General features: G+C 40.8%; 1 protein-coding gene across 1 annotated transcript in view; it reads left to right on the top strand.

The window, feature by feature from the left end:
* The first annotated feature begins 1,642 nt into the window (after nucleotides 1-1,642).
* The window catches only part of LOC122882233 (dolichyl-diphosphooligosaccharide--protein glycosyltransferase subunit STT3B-like), a 61,198-nt gene continuing 36,863 nt past the window's right edge, over nucleotides 1,643-25,977 (top strand). The window contains exon 1 of the mRNA XM_044209407.1: nucleotides 1,643-2,282. Coding sequence (XP_044065342.1) covers nucleotides 2,005-2,282 — 278 coding nt within the window. The 5' untranslated portion in view covers nucleotides 1,643-2,004. The remainder of the gene's footprint in view (nucleotides 2,283-25,977) is intronic.

Here is a 25,977-nt window from a genome sequence, read left to right as displayed (position 1 = left end):
TCCTTTAAGGACCCTGAAAATGTAAAACCTTGGAACAATGGCTAGACGTGCACATTGCAGTCACATTACTCTCAGGGTCAGTCTTTATTCACTCTAAGCTGATACTTCTCAAATAGGGCCAACTCTGTTCAGCAAGGAGGTGAACCTCATTACAGTCTCCAAACATTTCCTTTTGTTCAGAAAGCCTCCCCTTTGCTTCAGCAGGTACTTGATGAATTATCAAGCTCTGGAGCTCCTCCCCAAGCAGCTCAGCTCTTTTATCTCAGGACTATCCCTTTCCTTGTTTCTTTTTGTGAGGATGGGTTTTAACAGAACCTCTCTATCTGTCTGCTTGTATCCATGACACATACTGTAGATCTAATCTCAGATTCCCCAAACGGCAGGAGGAATCCAGCTTTGTTTTATGGGCCAGTGATGATGCTTCCTGGTAGGGAAATAAAGTATTGTGGATATTTTGCTCTACCAAGACACACTGCTTGTTTCAGTAAATGCACAGTGATAGAATAGAAAATGTGATGGATTTAATGAATGGATTTAAATATTGAGAGTTAAAAAGAAACAAAGAAACATACATACATACATTTGATAAGTCTACACTTTAAAAAAGTTTATAAGTTGAAACTAATAGCTTTATTAATGGTTAATAAATGGTTTACTAATACTAATACATCACTAATAAGCCATTATAAATGTTAATAAGTAATTAATAAAGCTACACTATTCCAAGTCTGCAACTGTAAATGTTAATAAGATGTTAATAAGTAAATTTTGGTCCAGACGCTCTGAAGCACTTTTCAAGATGATCATAGGCTAAACTATCCATTGGGGCTGTCTTTCTGATGAACTATAGAGCTAAAAAGACAATTCAAGTGTCCTGCTGTGGGAGGAAAAACACCAGCCACAACCATCCATCCATTCACCCATTTCATTCATCCGGGTCCAAGTAGCGGTGGCAGCAGGCTAAGCAAGGTAGCCCGTACGTCCTTTTCCCGAATGAAAGGATGGGAAATGTAGGATCCACTGTTTTTGGAGCTTAACCCATATAGGGACCATACAACAGAATATCTCGGCCTCTGCTGCTTTAATTTTGAACATTCTTTTTTTTATGTGTGTCTTGTGAGTCCCCCAAGTGCAATACAAAATCGCTGGAGTAGGCTACCCTTTATTGGCTTATAACAAGTAGTTACAGTACCCTTTATAAATGGTGGTTTATCAGAAAGTGGTACCAAACTTGGTTGTTCAAGTTTCAACAAATTTCTTAATGTGGATATCCATCTCCATTAGCAATTACAGCTCATTACTTCCGGTGTGAATAAGGAACTACTGGCTTCAATCAGGGCCTAAAGTTGGCATAGAGCCACGCTCCTGTTATACTGTCTCACACTTTGTCAATATATTCAATAGTTTCTGTGAAATTCATTTATTTAATTGGCTCGTATGACTTCAGCGCTCCCGCGCTGTTCGCGTGCCATACGTTATTTCCGCTGTCTGTCACCCGCCGTCTTTCGTTTCTCTTGCGCAGAGCATCTTCAGCGGTTAGGCTGCTTTTCTGTGATTAGTCGCTTTGGTTGTCTGTCAAGCGCGCTCTACCGTGGGATTGGGTTTCTCCCGGAGCTGTGTCCCTCTTGGCTGTACCTGTCTCGCTGTGAGAGGCTCACAGCTCTTCCTGCTCCACGAGCAGCTCCCGCCCCTTCATCCAGCTCCAAGGAAGGAAGGAGGAACTGCTCGAGCCGCATGTGTTACTTCCAGTATGCTGCTAAACCGTGCTGCTATGTGACTCCCTGGGATTATTTAGCTAGTTTTGCGGTTGGTGGGAAGTGAGGTTAGAAAGTTTGGAATTACAGTCGGTGTTCTGGGGGGTGAGGGGCGCGTAGGGAAGGTGGTGCAAGTGGTTTCGGAAGTGGAGCGTGGCAGCGAAAAGGAAGGGGTGGGGGGGCTTTTCTTTCCTGTGTGATAAAAGATAGCTCGCTTCGCTTGCTTGCCACGACGGGACTGACGTAAAATATGGCGGAGCATCACCCGGTTTCCGACAACAAACACAAATCCTCACTGAACTCCGGAGCGTCGTATTCGGGGAACGGGCGCAGCAGCACGGCGGTCGCGGAGAGTGGCAGCAACGCCGGGGCAGGAGGAGGAGGTCTGTCCGGCGGCCTGTCGCAGCCAGCCGGTTGGCAGTCCTTGCTGTCTTTTACCATCCTGTTCCTGGCCTGGCTGGCCGGTTTCAGCTCCAGGCTCTTCGCTGTCATTCGCTTCGAGAGCATCATTCACGAGTTTGACCCCTGGTGAGTGTGTTTCCCCCATGGTTTCCCCACACACCGAAGTGGTTTGACCTGTTTGTCAAGATAGGCTGCTACAAATGGACAGTGAGCCCCGGCTGCACTGTGAGGAAGTTTCTTTTAGTGAACGGTTTCTATCATATCTTGCCACACAATGTCCTTTGTTTTTTTTTGGTTTGGCCACTAAGAACTATAAATTCTGCATGTATCATTATTGGGACAAATTGGACCAATGGTTACAAAGATTATATTTACTTATTGTGATTAGTAATTCGACGTGAGCCAGCAGACAGTCGTCTTGGACATATGTCATTTTGTGAAGCCATAGCTTCCAAATACACATCTTGGCGTTTTTCTGTATTTTTCCTGACCATTGTGCTGATGAAAAATACACCACTTAATTTGGGCTCACCTTTTCAGTACCAAGTGACGCCTGCATATCTATTGTAGTTCATTATAAAGTGCAACATTGTAACAGCCAGTGGAGGAGGGGGGTGTCACAGCAGAGTAAATGAGGACAATGGTGACAGCTTCATCGTACGAGGGCTGAACCCGGAAAGAATCAGCCGCCAAGGAAACTGGCTGAAGTCCTTCTGACACAGATTTCTCCTTTGTTTACCCACAGATCAGCTAATCAGAGCAGTAGCAATAGTCTGTGTGCCAACCATGTGCCACACACATATGTCAATAGGAGCATATCATGGGTCTCCGTGACTTTACAGTGAACATATTGTACCTTATCCTGCACATTATTCCTACAGGCTTTGGTAGGACACCTGCATATCCGTCTGAAGTTTATATAATAATTATTTGTCCTTAGATTGAAATATGCTTCTTATTTGACATGGAAATATTCAGTAGTCAGATTCATAGTCAAAGTTTTATTTAAACCTTGCAATAGGAGCATTTCTATGAGACTTACATTGAATACTTTGGCAGTGTTTTGGTACATGCTGCTAGTTTTACTTCAAGTGTGAAAAGGGTTGCCTCACACTGTCTCAGACATTAGTGCAGCCGGGCGGAAGCTGACAGTTGGACAGTGAGGTTAGCAGAATTTGCTGCAAGACAAAGTCTGGCTCTAGTCAAAGAGTCCATTTTTGTACTTCCTCATGTTTGTATTCCCTTCCAATACATATGATTTTTCAAAGCTTACCTCAGAGATAGTGAAACACCCCAGATTAAACAGGCCAGTGCTTTTTGCCTAACCAGAGCCAATGCTCTTTTTCGCAGTGGCCATCATATTGTTTGTGTTTCATTTCAAAACCTCTACCAGCTTGGCTTTTGCCAGAAATTGTCCACGCTTTTTATTTGTACTCCAAGGGACTGTTGCCTGGCCCAAGCTTGCATTGCATCAGTGAAAGCATTTAATGATTATTCTGAGACCAGCAGTGTGGATTAACCTGCCAGCCTCATGTCTGTCTGCTAAATAAAAGAGGAGGCTTGAGAGCTTTGGTTGGGCGAGAATCCTTCAGTTTCGGTGTGTCGCTGTCTGAAAGCCTAATATGGCATGACATGGAGTGAAATTTATTCATACACTGCTTCATTGTTCTATCATTCTCCCTTTTTCTCTCAGAGTGGCAGTATTGTGTAAACTAGATGTTTGGTTGGCTGAGGAGACATGTGCGAGATCATGTGTGAGTGTGTGTTTCCCCTGCAGGAAACATCAGCTGATGCAATATGTTAACGGTCAGTTAATATTTGTTGTACATTTAACACCTGACTAATGTATTAAATAAGTCATATATTTTTAAATTGTATCACAAAATGCACCAATTGTGCAAATACATTACTTATTGATTTTTACATCAAAGGTAGTAAATCAGTTTTCAAATAGTGATTACAGTATTTTAGGCAGGCAGGATAATCATGGATGTATAAGACCTGGATACGGCTCCGCTGCTCAGCCTTGCTTTCAATTTTGCCCAGTGGCCACTCGCGGCATTGCAGCAAAAAAGTCCCCTGCGGCCCGAAAAGCATTTTCCCCATAGACCACCATTATAAAAGAGATGTCTGTAAAACTTTTGACAGGACACCTCAACCTGCAAACAAGGTCAATTATGACTCTTTCTATTATGAATATTTGATCCATGGAGGTTTCATATTTGTAAAACTTTCCTCAAGCCGAGAAAAGTGATTTAAAAATATATGAAGTCATCACAAAGTAAAGTCTCTGGGCCGAGCGGGAACTCACGGGCAGGGCCAGCAGGAGAAACGCTACTGCGCATATTCAGTGGGCTGCATACTCCCGTAGTAAACCTGGAAGCTAGAAACTGTTTTTTGAGTATGCACCGGGCGATCAATTCATATTGGACTGAATAGGCACCATCTTTGGGTCCGGTATCCAGATCTTATTATACAGAGTTATCTTATTATTATAGAGTTTCCCCTCGGGGCTCTATAAGGTATTTCTGATTCTGATCCATGAGGACAATCTCCCTTGCCTCATTTGCAGGAAGGGAAACCCCTGGTGTGTGTGTGTGTGTGTGTGCATGTGTGCGTGCGTGTGTGTGTCTGTGTGTGTGTGTGTGTGCGCTAATGTGTGCATTCGTGAAAGGGAATTAGCTCGTCTTTGATTAACTGTTGAAAATGTACAACAGTTTGAGTTTGAACCTGGTGCTTTTCTGTCAAACAGACATTTTAAATGTGTGGAAGGAGTCTGATTTTTCAGAGGTCATACTAAAGAAATTTCAAGGTTGTCAAGCATTCAGGAGGATGAAAGCAGCTGGGTTTCCAGCCTTTTCTGATCACTGTTTGATGACAGTTCCCTCATGTACAACCCCACGACCTCACTGCAAGGTTGCAGTCATTCTCTAGCTTATCTTTAAAAGAGGATCGCAGCAGAGCTAACAGCCATGTCAAACCTCTGCTGCCCTGTTTGTTCTCTTTCTATCCCTCTCTCTGTCCCTCACACACTCTCTCTGATGTGTCCTTTTGATGTGGCTAGTTAATAGTCTTTTTCCCTCAGAAGTGCTAGATCGTGATATTAGATCTGACAGCAAAGCGGGTCAGGACTGGCATTAGGCAGCCAGCCCGTAGATGTTATGCTTTGAGTTTGGGCTGTGTTAATCATGCACGGAACAACATCAGTAAGAAAACCCCCCCAGCTCCATTAGTACTTATGTCTCTGTCTGATGCACTAAAGGTTGCTAGCTATTGAGCTGGACCTCCCTCAGAGCAAGGTTTGGCAAGGAGACGGCATCTGATCGACCTGTCATCTTGCGCTCAAAGCTCCAGCTCTATGAATAATGGCTTGTAGAAAATTTGAGTGCAATTAGTGTCACTTGGTGTCTAGTTCTCTTATCAAGAATGACATGGTTGATATCAATGCAGACATGAAACCATTACACCATTCAAATAGAGGTGATCCAATCAAAATAAAACCAGTCTTCTTTTTGTTAGCATTGTCATCATATCTGCTTCACAGCTCAAGTAAGTAACAAATGATATCTAAGGCTGGATGTTGAACCTGTCTGTCGGTTGGTCCTACTGAAATATCTCAATAACTGTTGGATGGGTTGTAATAAATTTTGGTGCACACATTCATGTCCCCCTCAGGATAAATTGTAATAACTTTAATAATCCCCTGACTTTTCATCTAGTGCCACCATCAGGTCAAAATTTCAATTTGTTCAATACTTTGGTCTATGCTAAACTAAGATTGTGAACATGGCAAACATTTTACCTACGTAACATCAGCATGTTAGGATTGTCATTGTGAGCTTGTTAGCGTTTAGCTCAAAGTTCTGCTGTGCCCAAGTGCAGCGTTACAAAGCTGCTAGCATGGCTGTAGACTCTTGGTCTTGTTTTTAGTTTGAGTCTCAAATATCGGAAGCTGAACCCAAATGGGTCGGAACAGCAGATTCTACTCAATTCATATTTGATAAAATGCTGTCAAACCCCAACCTTAGTACAGAAACTAGTATCGAAAAATTTCTGTACCCAGCCCTGCTGATATCACTGGTTGGGTTTGTGACTGATTTGTCCTAAAATTAATATCCATGTTTGATGCCTGCAAAGTGACTTGAAAAAGCAAACAGAGTGAGATTCCAATGGATCCTGTCTAATATGAGGATACTGTTCTCTTTGTTCTCTCATGCACAAATGGAAGATTGGCCTGGTGTTTATTGAGGATAGAGTTGATGATGTGTGCACTGTTATTGCACCCAGGCTGCAGAATGGGTTATCAGTTGTGCCACAATACAAGGCACGCAGAGAATGAGAGCAAGAGGTTTTGTGTTTTGTATGAACAGGTATAAGACCCGGGCTGTGTTGCTGTTGTACATCTGTCTAAAAAGATCTAGTCCTTCCTCTGTATTTTCTTGAGAGGAAAAAGGTACTTTTGAAGCTTAAAAATGAAAAGGGAGGGAGGCTTGGGAGGAGAAATGAAAAGTGCTTGCTTGAAACAGAATAGGAAAGCAGATCCCACATTTAGCCCCGTTGGCTTCATTTACACTGGCTGCCTCTTCAGATCTGATTCTTTTCTCACTTGTTTCTGCTTAATCATCTCATCTCTTCACTGCTGTTGAGGTCAAATGATTTTCTTTTTTATTCTCAGGTTTAGGTGACAGTAAAAAGCTGTTGTCCTTGCCTCAGAAACAGTGTAAAACAAAAATTGGATCCAGGTCAGCAGTGCACTGCAAGGCTATGTCTGGATTTTGGCCGATGATTCATGAGAGCAAGTACTGTCCTGCTGTCTCCTATTAGGTGCTCGGTCACAGGGGTCATGACAGTTTGTGCCTCTAGCCAGCTCTATTGACAGACTGAGCCGGTCCACCTGAAACCTGATTCTTTAATGGCAGTGACTCTGCCAAACACCAGTGCTTTCACTGGGCAGTGGAGCAAATGTTCTGTCCTTCTGGCTGCCAGTAACAGGCAAGGAGATGAAGGGCCAGATAGGCTGCCTGGCTAACACACCGGCAGACTGCCACACTCACAGACCCAGTGGGTGGCTGCGACCTTGTGCAGTTTGGATTTCACTCCACATTCATATTGAACAGCACTTTATGAAGCTCATAATGTTCAGTTGTTGACACTAGGGCTGGGCCTGTTGCTGCATTACTGCAGTAATATGATGCCTACCACAGAGTTGAGCTCATTACCGTCATCACTGCTACTACTTCCAGTAATTCGTGCTCTCAGTCTTTAAGATTTCATGGGAATGATACACACCATATTAATGGAAATAACATACTATGATGGTATAATAATCTAAAATGTTTGTGGGATTATCTGAAAAAATAAACAGGACTTAAGTGCCTGTTCAGCTCTGGGATGTGCTGCCCTATCACCATTATGAGAAAAATCACAGTCCCAGCTGTCATTGTCATAGGAAAGGAGTTGACTCAACTTCATGATAAAATTTGCAGCAGCAGTTAGTGATATTGTGTTGAATTTGGTTGCATTAAAATGAAAGGTGTTTCTAATAATTTTCCACTTCAGTATAATGCAATCCAATTCACTACCCCAAACTATTGAATTGAGTCACCTCTTCTCTGACACTGTGTCAACAAAAATGGAACATTATTGGTTTTACAAAGGTTGTATTTGTTTATGATTCATTTTGGGGGATTTTGTTTAAAAACAACTCTGAGAATGTATCTCTTAGATTAAATAAATACACATGTGGCAATCAGATGAAAAAATACCGTTTGTTGCATCTGTCTTGATCAGCAGTTTGCATTTGCAACATTGTTCCTCTTCACTTTGCATTACTGGAAGCATATTCTGCCTTGTTCGCTCCTCTTTACGTCTCTCCGGGAATTGTCTCAGTGTGGGGAGGTGTGTTAGTCTGACCCTGCTGGCATCAAAGAGACTAAGGCAGTAGTTGCTTCTCCATGAACTGCTCTCAGATTGGAGGCAACCTTCATGACCTTTTTAAAGCAGAGCAAGTAATAGTTTTCAGCTCAGACAAAATAGTTGCTATACTGCATTTACAGTTGTGTCATAAAGGTCCTGTATTTTGATAATAAAGTGATATCAGGAAAAAGGCACGTGACATGAAAAAGCCATGTGACTTACAGTACGAGATGCAGCAAATAGCTAAAAATGGTTCTTCATTTCTGACATGTATTGTAAACCATGGTGAATGTTTTCCAGGATAGCCGCATGTTGAGCTGTAGTCAAAAATGTATTCATTCATTCATTCAAAACATGTCAGGATTCTTTCTTTCCCAAGCCTTGGAGTTTCCTCATCTGTTTAAAGGACACTCCACCAACTTCAGACATAAAGATCAGTTACACGTTGCTAGGAGGGCTGTTGGAGGGCGAGGAGGGCTCCTTTTGTCACAGCATCACTGGCATGTATGGACGAGCTGGCAAGGTGTACCAGGAGGGCATGGACATCAGAAAAGTGTCATTAATAACATGTTTGAGCTTTGGAGCCCAATTCTGTCACAGTAATTTGTTTTTCACCAGGAAATCCTCCCCACCGTGTGGTAGATCCCCTTTATTCAGCTTACATAATACTAATTTTGGTGTTTCATTACGCAACATCCAGCATGAGGATGAGTCATTTTAAGCTATCATTCAGATGGGAGGGTGAAATAGCCTGGCACTTGTGTAACTTAACAATTTGACTTGTAAATTAATTCCATTAGAGGAAGATAACAGGAAGTGCTTCTCTACGTAGTCAACAGTTTTTTTTCTGTTAAACCGCAAGGTTGCACTCAGAGGAAGTAGATGCAGTTATCACACTTGATCAAGTTGTGTATCTGTGTGTGGGAACATTGGACTTTTTGCACAGTGATGCTGCTGGAGCAGTGAACTTGACTTGACCTTATCACGCACTGTAGCCTGACAGTTCCTCTTCCATCACTGCTTTTGATCTATGACCCCCGGGTTTTAGGGTTCAGGTTACAATTAGGTCAGGGTTAAGGTTAGGGTAAGGGGCTAGGAAAGCATTATGTCAGTGACTGTCCCTCATGGGGAACAAGTGCGCGCGTGCGTCATAGTGCAGATGAAGATCGATGACGTGCAGCAAAGGGCCGCGGGCTTCGAACCCGGGGCGCTGCGTTAATGACTCAGCCTTGGTACATGGGTACACCCTAGAGCTAGATTTCTTTGTCCCAAAATACCAGTACTGTATAAGCATTCTGACAGATTGTGATGATGAAACAGCTGTGCAATAACCCCTCCTGTTCTTGTCAGACATCTCCTGATAGTGTCTTTTGTTTTTCAGTGTTTGTTTTCTGTTTGGTCTTTTTGGTTTATGTGATGTCACCTCAGTTTTCTTTGGTAGGCTCTTTGCTGAGTTGCCTACAGCTTAAAGTGCACTACCTAATCCTTGGTTTTGCTTAGTTTCAAACTTTTTGAGTAGCAGATGAGCTAATCATAGGAGTTAAGACAGTAAGCCGATTATTTAACTGGTTGACCAACAGAAAGTTTACAGATAATACGGACATTTTAAGATATCACTTTAGGCTCTGCAACTTGGGATATACATTGGTCATTCTTTTTTGGACTTTACAAAAGCAAGTCGGGCTTTAACCAACTATTGTCTTCATTATGGATTCAGCTGTCTCTTGTTTTTTTGATTAATTGATTAATCCTTCTGTCTATAAAATGCAGAAAAATGCCCATCACAATTTCCCACAGCCCAAGGAGACATTTTCAGGTTACTTGTTTTGTCTGACCAAATATCCAAACCCAAAGATATTAAATATGCACTCATATACAACAGAGAAAAGCAGCAAATCCTCACAATTGAGAAGCTGGAACCAGCAAATGTTTGACATTTCTTCTTGATAAATGACTTAAAAGATTGAATAATTATCAAAATAGTTGCCAGTTAATTCTGTCAAATGTCATCGACTAATCGTGTCAGCACTAAATACTATTCATCAATTTAAAAAAAAAAAAAAAAAGATATATTAGGACAGCTTGGTTGCCTAGTGGTTAGGACACATGCTATGTAACCACAATGGCCCTGGTTTGATTCTGGGACATTTGTTGCGTGTCATACTCCTTTCTCTCACTGTTTCCTATCTTGTATCTTCTCTGTCAGTTTCTGAAATAAAAAAAAGTGAAAATGCAAAGAGTTAATTTAATGGCGAAAATAATTGTTAATTGCACCTTTTATATTTTTTTATCTGTTTGCTTTGACTGATTTTTCATTGTTAGGCCAAAGTTGTCAGTGCAGCTCCAGGCCAAGAGTCTTGATTGAAATGACTCAATGAATTAGCAAATAGCTGTACAACAAAGCGACTCGTGCAGTGTTGAGGAAGGAAAGGTAAGGCTCACAGAAACTGAATATAGGTAAGGCCTGTGTGACTTTCATTTATGCTTTTTTTTTTCCTCTCTACACTTTAACATAGTTAGGTTCACTCTGCCTCCACTGTACACAGCCAGTTGTTGGATGACCTCCAGCTCTATAACTGGAGGCAAGTGACACACACAGACACACACACACCTCTGAATGTCAGTTAACTTGTTTTCCATTCACCCCCACCACCCTCACCTTTTTGAGCTCCCTGCTCTCCTCCTGCTCTGCTGTGTTTTCCCCTGTCAGCATCTAATTGGCTCCTCTTTACGTCTCTCCGGGAATTGTCTCAGTGTGGGGAGGTGTGTTAGTCTGACCCTGCTGGCATCAAAGAGACTAAGGCAGTAGTTGCTTCTCCATGAACTGCTCTCAGATTGGAGGCAACCTTCATGACCTTTTTAAAGCAGAGCAAGTAATAGTTTTCAGCTCAGACAAAATAGTTGCTATACTGCATTTACAGTTGTGTCATAAAGGTCCTGTATTTTGATAATAAAGTGATATCAGGAAAAAGGCACGTGACATGAAAAAGCCATGTGACTTACAGTACGAGATGCAGCAAATAGCTAAAAATGGTTCTTCATTTCTGACATGTATTGTAAACCATGGTGAATGTTTTCCAGGATAGCCGCATGTTGAGCTGTAGTCAAAAATGTATTCATTCATTCATTCAAAACATGTCAGGATTCTTTCTTTCCCAAGCCTTGGAGTTTCCTCATCTGTTTAAAGGACACTCCACCAACTTCAGACATAAAGATCAGTTACACGTTGCTAGGAGGGCTGTTGGAGGGCGAGGAGGGCTCCTTTTGTCACAGCATCACTGGCATGTATGGACGAGCTGGCAAGGTGTACCAGGAGGGCATGGACATCAGAAAAGTGTCATTAATAACATGTTTGAGCTTTGGAGCCCAATTCTGTCACAGTAATTTGTTTTTCACCAGGAAATCCTCCCCACCGTGTGGTAGATCCCCTTTATTCAGCTTACATAATACTAATTTTGGTGTTTCATTACGCAACATCCAGCATGAGGATGAGTCATTTTAAGCTATCATTCAGATGGGAGGGTGAAATAGCCTGGCACTTGTGTAACTTAACAATTTTGTGCTTTTCTTTTCAGAATGTAGCCTGTTTTTAGGGACATTTACTAAAATAATGTGTAATTATTACGTTATATTGTCAAATAAACACTCAAAAGAAAATTTGTTTTTATTTAAAAAAATAAGGCATTCAGGCACGGTGGGGCACGGATTCAGTTTTAATGCTTTTCATAAAAATGATCTCAATTAGTTCCACACAGTGAGGTATACAGATTTTAAAGCACTGGTATCAGTACTTGGTATTGTTAGATACCCTGAGTTGGGGTAATTGAATCGATATTGGGAGAGAAAAACTTCTGACACTGTCAGAATTTTGACATAGGCTGTATTAAAGTCACTTAAAGCTCTAAATTGTCCCACAGTGGACGTGTCCCACAGTGAGATTTAGGACCACTGTTTGGGATTGATGATGAATGCTTTTACGATTGTGAACTTTCGTCTGGTACAACCCAACATTACTCACTGTATAGCCTTTAGTGTATTTGGCATTTTTCATGATTTCTGATGGAGTAAATGCACCAGTAGGTGTGGGAAACTGAGAGCAAGACATACAGTGTTTAATCTAGGGTTGCACATATAAGAACATCCTTTATTACAAACTGTTGCTTTGTAACAAAGACAGTGAATTGAAATAAAGTGCCATGCTGTTTTATTTTTAGGCAAAGATCCATTTGGCATCTACAGTAAGACTTAATACGGAGAAAAGACTTTCTCACTGTGTTTGAGCTTTTTTGAGCTCTTGCCCAATACTTCAGATGATTTGAATATGAAGCCTATAATTTTGTGAATGGCCACTTTAACAAGTTCCCCTTGTTGAGTAATAGCATTTTTCTGCTTTGATTTCCATCATGCTTTGAACTGCTACTTCTGGCAGCATGACTCCATACTGCTAACACATTAGTTTATGCAGTCTTTTCTAATCACATTGTAGAGACACTGACTAAATGCACAGCTTTCTTGTCAAATTCTCTCTTTATGCAGACATCACAGACACATTTAAAATGCATATGCTGTATTTTTACTTCCGCCCACAGTACTTAGACTAGACTACACTTTATACTCTGTCCCATGGTTTGCCTTCTGCAGTGGTTGTGAATTAATTCTGTGGATGACTTGCATTAAGAGTGAAGCAGCCAGTATAGTGTGTTCAAACAATTTATTCTCTTTTTATTTCTGTATTTATTGCTAATTGTTTTAACTTTTCTATGGACTCCTCCACGTCTGTGTCTGTCCTTCTTTTTTTGCGAAATTCTCTGCCAGGTGTTGAATTGACTGTAGCTTTCTGTGTGTGTATCTTGTGATGCATGAATTTGTCTGCTCCATCTACCACAATCAACAAACGTGTGTGTGTGTGTGGGGGCATTTAATTAAATTGGTTTGTTTTAATGTCTCACATGTGCATGCACTGGTATAACAGTCAGCCCAACAATAATATGCTAACGTATGGTGTGCTAACGTGTGAAATTTTGTACAATGCTAGTGTCTGTTAGCATGCTAAAATATATTTGCACAAGCCAGTGGTACCTTTTCAACAGCCGTCAAACTTTTTCCAGCTGTGCCAATCACAGTTGTTAAAATTCTGAAAATTGTTCACCAAAGTCAAAGCCTCAAAAGCTTGTCAAATACTGTCGTTGCCTTCAGAAAAACTACAGTTTTTACTTCAGTTGAAAGTCAACATCCTCATTCCATGTAGTAAATTATTGTTGACCGTGGAAACAATCAAAGAAATAGAAAATGTTTAGCGAAATGTCAAATTAGCATGAATTTGGTTTCCATTTTCTTTTCTCATGTATTCACATTCAGTTTTTTGTAAGTATAAGATCACAGATGCTCCTCAGGGGAGCTGAGTCCGACAGTATCTGTGTGTTCGGCTCATCAGCAGTGATCAGGAGGAGGCAAAGAGCTTGTTCTTGCTTTTCCATAAGACCCAGCCTGTTGCAGCCCAAAGACAGACCCACAGCCATTCAGGAATGCAAAATGAAAGAAAACATTTGCAGCAATATTAATAGCATTAGTAGCATTGATCAACACATTAATTCATGATACAATCATGATATATGAGATTGCATCAAAGTCTTTTTATCTGTCAGGTTTGTTTTTATGCACCATGACAGAAGATTTCATCCATATCACCCACCCACTAATGCCATTGCAGCAAAAAGCTGCCCTACAAGGACTGTGCAACAAAAATGAGGTTGAAAATTCATGCTGTAGCCTTACCTGTACTTACTATATAAACCCAGTAACACATGGGTTTAATGAGGATGGCTGATTAGGCCGACATTCAGTAAAAATATGCGATCAGGAGATCGTGATTAATGATTTCTAGTTGCTGATCGCAAAAACTGATCAAAGATCAAACTTCACCCCCAAAATGTTTTGTATATCATTTACTCACCCCGTGTTCCTGAAGATTTTTTTTCCTTGCATGCCAGTACCGCCACATGAACGTAGAAGGAATCGAAAAGTTGTTTAAGTTGATGCGCTCCCATTTTAAAATAGCAAAACTACATCAAAACATCCGTTTAAAAACTCTCACACAACTCGTGCAGTATAATCCAAGTCTCATTTAACTAGCCAGGGCTCGACATTACAATTACCCAGGGCAAGTAAACTCTGTGTTTGGGCAAGTGGAATGCCTCGTGCAGTTGTCCGATCGGGCAAGTGACAAATAAATGTGATGTGTCTTTATCCATTTTTTCGTGTTGAAAACAGTTATTGTTGCTAATTTAATGGTCTGCCTTTGAAGAACGAGTGAGAGCCGCTGCATAGCGACAGATTCGTGCAGCGAGCTAACCCAGTAGCTCAAAGAGAGGCGGCGTGGAGAGCCAGAATATTTTCACGTCTAACTTGGTGAATTAAGGGTTTATTTCAATCAAAGTTGGTGATTGTTGGAACAGTGGAAAGACTAACAAAGACAGTTTTGTTGAGTTTTATTTTGTTTTTGTTGAGTTTGAATGAAGTGTATTTTACGATGATTTTGCGAGTTACAATTACTGTTTCTGTCAATGGAGGCTGGTGGCTTTGAGGAGAGCATATAACCGCCGTTTCTTTTCACATCTAACTCGGGTCAAGATGGTGTTGGTGAGTTTTATGTTGTTTCTGTCGAGTTTGAATGAAGTCTCTTTTTTTTGTTGCGTTAACAAGGCAATTAAGCTAGTCTTCGGTAAAAGAGACTAACTTGAATTCAGAAGGTGTATGGTTGTATTTTTCTGTTTTAATATGGAAATGCTTGTAATAATATTTCCTTTCTTGACGTTTTGTGAGTTTATTTAGTTTATTTATTAACAAATTCTTATGATATTGTGCATTGAACTTGATGAACTGCCCGCTCCAGTCTCTCATTGGTTGCTCAGGTTCACAGCCCAAACAGCATCAAGCCGGTCAGTTTAAATATCCTGAGGATGTATTCTACTATGGTTCACTGTTTGTCAGGCTGCTTTTTTGTTGGACCCTTTGCTTGACTGCTTTTCTATTTTGTGACACTTTAAATAGATTTTTAAAATGCAATTTTTCAGAAAATTATGAGAAGCATTACTTTTTTTTAAACACCGATCTGTCGTCTTTTGTCCATTTCTGCCTGCCGTCCTTTCTGCTGAAGGCACTGTCACCTGTTTCCATTTCCTTAAACATCCGCCCATGTATCATCACTCTTCCGCCTCTTGTTCAATCAGTGGAGAGAAGCTGACAAGCTCACTGCCAGCTTTACACGGCCTGGCAGGAAATCAGACTGCGTGTCTGACTGATTTAGCTCCAAGTATTTCCAACTGCATCAGTTTCAAGGGAATGTGCTGCGCTTGCAGATTGTCTCATTACATTGAAGAAAGTCATCTGTAACCATTTGAGTCCATTTGCTATCTGTTGGGGATCAAATGAGTGTTGTTGGTCCTTGTGTGCATAAGTAGTGAGGGTTTGTCATGGTTCATTTGATGAATAAACAGATGCAGCCTGGCTGCAGGCCCCTCTCCTGCTCACTCTTTCCTTTTCTGTGCTTCTAAAGGAGTCCCCACTCTGTCTCGACCTGTTCTATAGATAAGACAGAAATAAGTTCAGATTTGTTCTTTATCATATCTGTATTTAATATGCTCTAAGAGACAGGAAACTAAAAATCATGAATTTGTAGATAAATAGGTTCATTAAAATTTAACTCAGTCAAACATACACTTTATGACTGGGCGATTCCTTATTACTTTACTTTTATTTGGGTCTAATTGAAATGGTCACGCTGCCTTGGCATCAGCATAGGGCTGGGTATCGTTCAAAAATACCGATACCTTTACTTCGATACCAGTTCCTGAACGATACCAATTTTATAAAATCCATTTTAACAAAAAGAAAATTCAATACACATTATGGTACACTTACTCACTTCAAAGGAGGAAGCTGTTCAAAGACCTGGGAGCAGCTCGAGAAACAAACATCCAGCCCTACATCTGCACTTCCATGGGAAAAGAATAAACTATGGGGATTTTTAGCTCTATTAGATATTTTCTGGAATTTAAGTGCTTACATATATTCCTATGTATAGATATGGAAGAAGGTGATTTATAAATAAAGCTTTTTGTACCTTTTTACATACAGGGCTCACAAAATAACTTTTTTAGTTGCCAGAGCATTTGGACTGATGACACTGAGACGACATGCTCTGTTGTGAGACTATTTTTTCTCTGCATTGCAAAAGTGTCATAAGTTTACAAATAGGCCTTTTTCATGGCAGACATTTTGACTTGCCACAGTAAGAAAAGCACAGGTGTTACTAATAACCTTAAACATTAGCAATAGCCCTTTCTACACAGATTCTGCAATACTGCTGGAAAGAAGAGCCGCCATTTCGCCTGCTTTGCAGATAGATAGCATGCTGGGCTTCCCGGAAAGTACCCCCTCAACGTTGGTGGAGCTGATCGTCATAGCGACGCTATTCCAGTGGCAACGCACAGGGAGCTTTACTTTGTTCTTGAGAAGCTGCAGCCTTTATTCACTGACAAACTGTAACCTACGCTGTACATTTACTGCCAGATTGACAGCTTCACTGCTCACCTTTTCCTCTGCGCCGCTCACATTCACCGCCACTCTCTGCCTCTCTCTCTCTCGCTCAACCACACACTCACTACACGCACAGTTATGTCCCGTCCTGCCGGCTCACCCTTTTTACACAGAATTCGATTCGGCTCAGCTACTACCTCCGCAGCCGGCTCAAAGGCGCAACAACAATGCCCCCATTCCGTGTTCGTACCTTTTTTTTTTTTTTTTAGAACGGCGAGCCGAATAACAGCGCAACAATCCGGACTTGAACAGGCTGTGTAAAAGAGGTTATTGGCTCTGTTCCGACCGATATTGAAGCAGCTAAATGGAATTCAGCCATAATTTTATTAACACCTGTCTTATTCCTACTGTAAAATGTCAGAATGTCTTCCATGAAAAAGGCCTATTCGCCCCACTGCCCTGCTGGCAGCGATGCTTTCCTAACGTCTTGCACATGCATGCATAAGAAGCCAATTAGAAACCTGGTTAAGCATATACATGGCCAAGAAGTCTGCTCTCTCAGGAGAAATCTAGCTGAGAAAATCGTCTTACTCTAAACCCGGATTATGGAAACTAAGTTTCTTGACATTGAAGAAATCAACTTACTGCAGAAAGCCAGTAAGAATCCAGTTACTTAAGTGCATGTAAAGGCACTGATTGGAAGTTCTGCACAGTAGGGGGTTTAGCAAGGAGGTCCAAGTACATAGACAACACAAAAAAATACCAAACTAGAAACATTCTTCAGCATGTCTCTTGTGCAGTACTTTGTACATACAGCAGTTACAAAGTTGTGTTGGCAGTTAAACTGAGTCTTTGTGCTGTGGTTGGGGAAAATCCCAACTGGTGTGTTTATATTATCTTATATCCTTGTTATTCCATGGTAGTAAGTGTTCAGTGAGCGTTGTGTATATTGCGGTGATCACAACAGCCAATTTTCTCAGCATGGGCTAAGTGGGACTTCCCAGAGTGATAATGAAATGTTCATGACAAAGAGTGTGACAAGGTAGGTTAAGTCAACTTGAAACATATCCCTAGCAGAAAAGCAAGGTCGAAAGGGTGAGAAAGCTGTGGTCAGTGCTGAAGTGGAAAACTACAGATGATTTCCATCCCTGTTCCTCTGCTGTGCTTCCTTGATATTCCTCCCCATGTTCCTCTCCTAAGATCCACATGAATGGCACATTAAAGGAAGTGACTGCACATCTTACTTTCCATCAAAGAAATGTTGTTACCCTGATTAAACATACAAACAAAGCTAGAAATTATTATAATGGTCTTGCCATCTTTTCACAGCTGATTAATCTTTTAATGTGACAACAAACAGAGTCGCTGTGGCTGTCACTGATTAATATTTATCAGGATTAAACATTCTTTGTCCCAGTTTGATATCTGACAAACAAAGGAGCTTGTTTGCCTTGTGTTACATAACATTACAATTCGCTAATGGTAATGAAAATGGGAGAATTTAATTGAAAAATGTCACTTTGTCTCTCTACTTAACTCTAGGCTAGGCTTCACTCATTTCCTCTCCTTCCTATATCCTTCCCTCCCTTCTTCCTCTTCCTGTCTTTCATGTCTTTCCCTGGTCTTCACTGTGTCGCTATGCCTTCGCCAGCCTTTAGGTTGCAGCTGGTTGCCAGTTAGATTAGCCCGCAGAGCTGTTATAGCACAGCATTCCTTGATGTAACCCAGCCAGTCCCTGCACTCTCTCTTTTACTCTCTAGTTGTTGCTCTTTCCCTCCTTCTCTCATCTTTCTGTCTCGTGGCCTATGCATTTCTTTCTGCTCCCTTTGTCTCTGTGTCACGTTGCTTGACCACCAGCAGAGCAACAGGCCCTTACATGTTAGCCCGGCGGTGACATGAAAGGCAAAGTGAACACATGGGGATGTTAGCGAAGGTTGTCGTATTTTCCTCTGATAAAGAGATTAGAGGGGTGTAAATAAGGAGATTTATCTGTGTTGCTGATTGGATGCTGCTGAATGTAATGCTGTGACCTGTAATACCTCAGGTCAGATAGCCTGTCTGTATCGATTAGACGCATTCCACTTCCAATACTGCAGTAAATTCACCTAATGAAATCTTAAAGCTGTATTGCAGACAGATAGCATTTCCATTAGGGTCCCACAGACCTGCGCTGTAATATTATAACACTGTATATTTCAATTATGCTATGGCCATATTTCTGATTGCCTGACGGGTGTCTGTTAAAATCGTACAACACGACACTTTAAACAAAAATCCGGTCACTGTTCTAAAAGAGTGCAAAAGGACTGTGGGTAACCATAGCAACAGTATTTGAATACTTCCTACCTTGTTTTTCCTTTGGTAAAAGGCCCCTTGTTATGAGCATGATAATGCACTCCTAGGTGTGCTGAAATAAAATGTTTGCTCTGTACAAGACTTAATGTGGCCTTGCCCTTTAAAATCCTTTATATATCAGAACAAACGGTCTAGTCAGATCCATACCATGTCAAATATCTCTATAAAATGAGCTGCCGGTATGCTTCATCAGAAGTGCTTGGTCAGATAGCTGCGGAAACCCCTCCCCCACATTTCCAACATCGAAATTGGTGGGGCTGTGTCAGATAATTTATGTAACTTTCTGAAACTGACAATCACACCCACATCACGCTGTGATTGGCCGGCTGTGCAGAGGTGAGAAAGTAAGCAGGGTTTGAACTTCTCTCTCTAGCTCTTTTTTTTTTTTTTTCGTTTGTTACACAACTACTACTGTCACTTTTTATGTGAACAACCAAGTGAAAATATGCTCTGTTATCCCCAGAAACAACATTGTGTCTCCCCCCTCTCAATGACAGCTTTTCACTCTGCCTTCCAGTGTAGCTGTTCGGAACAACTATAAGCACTTTTCTGACATGGTTGGACATGAACCACTTCTTTTCTAGTATAGCATGGCCCTTACAGTACATATACAGGTCATACTGTGTAAACATAGCAAAATACTTTTGCTCTTTAAGTTCATTGTGTTATTTTTGTTGGTCTGCAAAATTCTTTGAAAATCCCAATCCACTAGCAGTGTACCAGCTTTTTAAGACCCAAGTAAAAAGTGTTTCATTGAGCCCAGGTTAGGGAGAAGCTTTAAGAGCTGGCTGTGAATTTCTCTTTCAGCTTGAGAGCCAAATGACAGATAGGACAGTCTTGCCCCAGAAGCCAGACTCATGGAAACATATTGCCTCCTTCATCATGTGGGCAGCCACCCACCATAGATAGGCCTATGACCTCTAATTTAAGAAACAAAGCTCCAGGCCTAACAATGTCAAACTGCAATTGCTCTAGTTACTCTAAATGTATTTGCATCATTTTTCCACAGTTAGACCCAGTGCGGCCACATCGACCTACACGTTCCACTGCATTCCATAATGGGAATGGTTCTGCTTTGTTTTGCACTATGATGGCAGTCACATAGCAGCCTTGTATTAGTATCAATGGCCTTTTAATATGAGGATATATACAGCAGCCATTTCCACTGCTATAGCTCTGTGTCATTTATTATTAGGAATTTGACCTTAGTCTGAATGGAGGCTGAGTACAGGAGAGTCAGGATATTGGCCAAAAGAAAGAGAGTGGATGAGCAGTCTGCTTATGCTGCGAGATTTTCATGGTCTCAGCAAAAGTTAAAGAGAAAGCATAGTATTCTCAAAGGAATGATCAGTCACATCAGTAATACAGTAAACAAGCAATTCATGGCCAGCCAGCCACCCCCTCTGTCTATAATCTCTAATAGCTCAAATACATTTTGTCACGTGGTCCGGAGCCTATAGAGCTAGCAGTGCATTCTCATGGATGAGTCTGCCTCCATACTACTGGGAGTTAGATTTCATGGTCTGCATTAAATAGCCCACAGCACATATACACACAAACACACACAGACAGACCTGCTGTATCGTCTGTATTCCTAATAAACCTCATGATTTTATGGTGGTATTGCAGAGGAGCCGATACGCAGTAGTCACAAAACAGCAGTCCTCAGGCCAAGGCTGCAGTGATATGAAAGGAAATTGACTCATCACTCAGTGGAAAATATGAAAGACCGAAGCAGGCACTTCAAACAGTCAGTTCGCAGCCTGTCTGCTACCAGAGCAGTAAATGTGACAAACACAATCTGAACATGTATCAGATTTTATGGATCACAAAATTACCATTTTGATTTTGTTTGTTTTGTATAATACTCGTATTTTTCTGACATTTGTAGGAAAATATTGTTGAATGTCATATAACTTGGGAAATCACTGCTTCCAGGAGGGCTTGATGACCAGATTGCCTTGGAGTAAACTGTAAAGAGTAACCTAACACCTCCTGAAAATCTTGTTTTTGCTTACCTCCAGTGGCTGCACCTTGCTGCAGTGATGTACAGGTATACTCCAGGACCCAGTGATGTCACTCTTGGGTGTGGTTACAGGTTCAACAGAGCACACTCCTAACCACACCCAGCATTACGGTTACAGTGTTTTTAATGTCAAAGATAAAAGGTTCACACCTAGGAAACTTAAAGTAAATTGAAATGTGTAAGATTAAAGCTTATACCCATGGGTTTTTTTTCTTATGTAGAGGCTTTTTAGCAGTGTGACCTCATTACTTGTGTATCCATGCTGTGTACTAAGCACTTAATAACTTGCTCTGACATGCAGGGTGAGTAATGGCACAAAGCCACCAGCCAAATGTAGGTCAATTTTTGCCGTGGCTGGTCAGTTTGTCTCCTTTGTCATCCATGGTGGCAAGTAATTGGCCATCAGCTGGAGATTTTATTCAGCACCAAGATTCTGTTTTGACTCTTTAATAAAGTGAAAGTAGCTGGTGAACTCTGAGAACTGCCAGACACCGTGGGCAGTACACACAGAAGTCTGCTTTCTGCCTTGAAGCCACAGCACTGACAGAATAGAGAACTTTGCTACTGTGTGCACTCGTGATAATAAAGGTTCAAGGTTCATTTATTTGTTGTTTTACAACACAGGGTTGCACAATCAAATGAAGCCCCCTTCATGCTACACACAGAACATAAATACAAATATTTTAACTTAGAATAAAAATAAAAACAATATATACAGTTACTTATATATGTATATTATACAAAATACATTATACTGTACATTATATTAATGTGCATTATATCCATTTAAACTGGAATAATTATTGACTTGTTTCCTGAGAAGGTGATAATGTGGTATCTGGTGGTATGTTTGTATCTGTCTCTACTGCTTGTACAGTGTATGCAGTGTTATAATTATATAGACCAGGGTAAGTAGCAATAGTAATAATATATGCTTTTGTTGGGCCCTCTGGGCAGGCAGCAGTTTTGGTCTAGGGTAGTGGTTCCCAAAATTTTGTTAACCATGGCACCCCTTCAATGATTTTTTTTTTCTTTTCATGGCACCCCTTCATGCCAAATCCCCACCCCACCCAGCTCCCCACACACAGCATATGAACTATAATAGTAAGTGAAATAATATATGCCCATTCTCAATCAAGTTTTCTAGATATTGAACTTAAACAATAACAATAAAAAAATTTAATAAAGAAAAATAATTTAATTGGTTAAATGAATGTATTTTGTTGTGTTAAAAAATTTAAAATTAGCTTTCAAAAACATGCATGAATGACATCATGCAGTGTTTTTTTTTTTTTTTTTTTTCTGTTTTAATGAACACTAGAATGGGACCAGGATCCATTGATAGTGTAATAACGTCTATACGACTATACATGTCATTTACTAATTAAAACAACAGCAGCAGAGAGATACGTGTACCACGTATCAAGGACTACATGGAACACGCTCTACCAGGTGAGCTATAAGGGCGCCCTGTGTTAAGTTATTCTTTAATGTAAATGTCTCCTCGTTTTGATGTGGTGAACTGTTGAACTGAAATGTAGGCCTACAGTAAATGTACAATAAAAATAAAATGAAACATGCGGTACCCTGAGCCCATCCTTAAGGCGCTCACTTGGAGAACTGTTGCTCTAGAGTAGCTGGAAGCTGCTTTGAAAGCCCTGCAGGCTGCTGAAGAAGCTGCACAAGCCCTTTTCTAGTTGAAATAAGCCGGTCTGGCTGCTGTGAGCTGTGTGCTTGGAAGAGTCAACAACTCTACTGGACCACAAGCAGTTTTTCCAATATCTTGAAAAGCTGCAATGTTAAATGTACTGTGTGTGTGGTTATGTGTTTAAAGTATATTTTGTTATAGCAACCTGTGTTATTTTATAGAGGCTTACAAATGAGTTACAAGAGGAAAAAGTCAAAAATGGATGTGAGGTGGTAGACCTCCACTGTTCTATGCACATGGTGTGGTCAGTAGGTTTTTATTGTTTTTCCAGAGGCTGTGTGAATAGGCCATGCTTCCTCAGTGTGCTGTGTGTGCAGTGAATGATAGTTTGCAGAGCTGGTCTGTCTCATCTCCTATGATCTGCTCCTAAGGCACTCAGATGTGTTGAGCAGCTGGTTGGAGAAGCAAAGCAACTCCTCATTAAATAATCATCATGACTGCAATGGGCTGAGACAGTGTTGTTGTTAGGCTGTTAGTGCTTCTGACTGACCAACCAGCACTGCTGAAAAAGAGCTCAAGCCAATCCTGTGAACTCCGCTTTCATTAAGGCATGGCAATTATGTAAATTCTGTACTCCATGACTGGCAATGTGGAGTCACATAGAGAATTTAATTCTGTATATGTGACCACAAATGTAAATCTAATATTCCTAAAAAACAAAAACAAATCAAGTTTTACATTTTGAGTTTAGCACACTGTGCATGCATGCCAAAACTTTGACAATTTTAATGGACATCCCTTAACATTGTCAAAGGGCAAAAAAGTTTAGAATGAATACACTGCAGAACTTTCAGCTGCTCCAAATCCTTGCTGCACCATCACGTACACTCTTCCCCCTCAGATTGCTGCTTCAGGACCTTTTTTGACTTGCTCTAACACTCCAAAAAGGCACATTTCCTTAATGCATATTTGATAGTGTCAGGTCTCCAAGCTAACCAGTCGGCAAGGTAAGCATTTCTGAGTGGCTAATGTGTTTCCCTCCTCCTTTTCTTCAAGGATCATCTAGGCCTGATATATGCCCAGTAAACTTAAATTTAACTAAAAAAGACACTTGGTGTATGTTTTCTTCACTGTCACCATCACTGGTGTTTAAGGCTGTCTTATGCTTTTAACTGTGTTTATTTTTCCGATCTGTTTATCTTCATCTTATTTATTTTCAAGAAAAATAAATTCTTCTCGGGTCTGTCAGTGTAAAGCAACAAAAGATCTCTGTTAAGCAACAGAGGTAGCCCCACATGCTGAGATCTCTGAAAGTGAGCGAATGCACAGTGGAGAGAAAAGTATTAAAATTGGAGGGAGAGCAGCCAAACACCCCAGGGATCCTACTGCTTTGTTGGGCTACTTATCATGCTTACCATCTCCACTGTGTAATAAAAGTTTTCCCTCTGTTTGGTAGGGTTTAGGATACTTTTCCAAATCAGAAAGAAAGCACCTGTTCAGGTCATGAGACTAGCTCTGGCCCATTGTGCGCTCTGGATCTCTAGTACAGGCCTCTTTGCTAAATGGTTTCCCATTCCTATTACAGGATAACGCTTGTGGTAATTAATTTTTTTCTGCCTTTTTTTTTCTTTTTTATCAGTTGCCTCAGGTATTTGAAAATTTGTTGGTAATGAATGCAAATTGCAAATAAGGGACAAATTTGAGGTAGCATTGATAGCAAATCCAAGTAGGGCTGCAAGTATTTTGGTGCACATTGTTTTGTCTTGTTTTGCTTGTAAATTCAGTTTTCTGCTGTGATACCCAGAGCTCTTTCACCAGAGAGAAGCTCATGAACATCAGGGGAACTACACTAGTGGACTTATTTCCCACTTTTCTGCCTTCATCAGTGGAATTATTAGACATTCTGGTCAAAGGTGCTCTCACCCTTGCTCATGCAGTGAAACGACGAAGGAGAGGGAGGCGCAGTTGTCCATAGTTTTCTTCAGAATAAAACATAAACAAGAAGGTGACCCTCTGAACCCCCACTCCCCACCCCCACTCCAGCGGTCCCCAAGCCATTGATCCTTGACATAAAATTGCAATCAAAGCAAAAGAACATTCACATATACACCTGCGTAATAAAATAAAATAAAAATAACAATAATAAGAGATACAGTCTGCAATATGAGAAACTTAAAATAAGTAAAATAACAAAGATCATCAGAGGTTTGAGAGTCCAATCATATCACACAATTCGATTCTACCATCTTGAAGCTTTTCTGTCAACTCATCTGCCACAGATTCCCAAGCCTCAAGAGTTGAGGCTCTAGCTTTATTTATTCTGGCCGTTGACAGTTCTAACATTACTATATCATGGAACTGAAATAGCCAGTGTCGCACAGATAAAGTATTGGGAGGGAGCCATCTTTGCGCAATTATCTTTTTGGCAGAGGTTAGTCCTGCCAGCCAAATCTTTCTTTGTAGCTCTGTGAAACCTAAATTGGAGTCATCGTTTAGAAGGAGCACAACTGGTTGCACTGGTATCTCTTTTCCTATCATATCAGACATTATTGAGTTTTAAAAAATTTTAATATCTTATTGTCAATTTTCTAGTTACAATTCTTGACCTGCAGTACTTGCTTTATGTTTCTTTATACTTCTCTATATTTCTACTATGTTTATTGTCAGGCACCCAAATACCAAAGCAAATTCCTCGTTTGTGTAAACCTACTTGGCAATAAAGCTGTTTCTTATTCTTACTCGGTGCTTTTCTACAAGGAAATTACAACACAGATACAAAATTGAACAAAGCCATATGGGCCGGAACATCGAACAGTACAGATTGATGTAAGGAATCAGACTAACATGATGAGATGAGAGGAACAGTGACCACATTAGAATGCTCCTTTTTTTTAAAGGTTTCTTCTTTTTCTCATCGGTTTCTGAAATGGACTTGAAGTGCAGAGAATCAGACCATGAAATAGGCTACTAACTCAAATGACTTTTTTGAATAGGATTTTTGAAGTGTGCTTGGTTTTAGCCCCAAAAAAGAGGACCATTTGAACCCACTGGCAGCTTTTGCAAAAAAATCACTGGCTTCACTCTTTTTCAGTTGGTGCAAGAGTTGAACCTGTAACCTGCTTCTTTTGTAGTGTAATTGTACAAGCCTGTATATAGAACTACATAGTATAAATTTGACAGTTTTTGAGTGCTCTTTGCCAGGCAGCAGCAGGTTGATTTTGCTTTAGAAGATACTTAAAGCACGTATTCTACATCCATGGCACTGGTGTAAGCCCCAGATCGCTGATGGGGGCCTACTTTTCTGGCTCCCCAGATGCAGATAACTAAAGCAAGTCTTC

This window comes from Siniperca chuatsi, linkage group LG9 (genome assembly GCF_020085105.1).
Source record: "Siniperca chuatsi isolate FFG_IHB_CAS linkage group LG9, ASM2008510v1, whole genome shotgun sequence".
NCBI lineage: Eukaryota > Metazoa > Chordata > Actinopteri > Centrarchiformes > Sinipercidae > Siniperca > Siniperca chuatsi.
The sequence above is the reverse complement of the archived record's forward strand: the minus strand, read 5'-3'. Positions and strand labels throughout refer to the sequence as shown.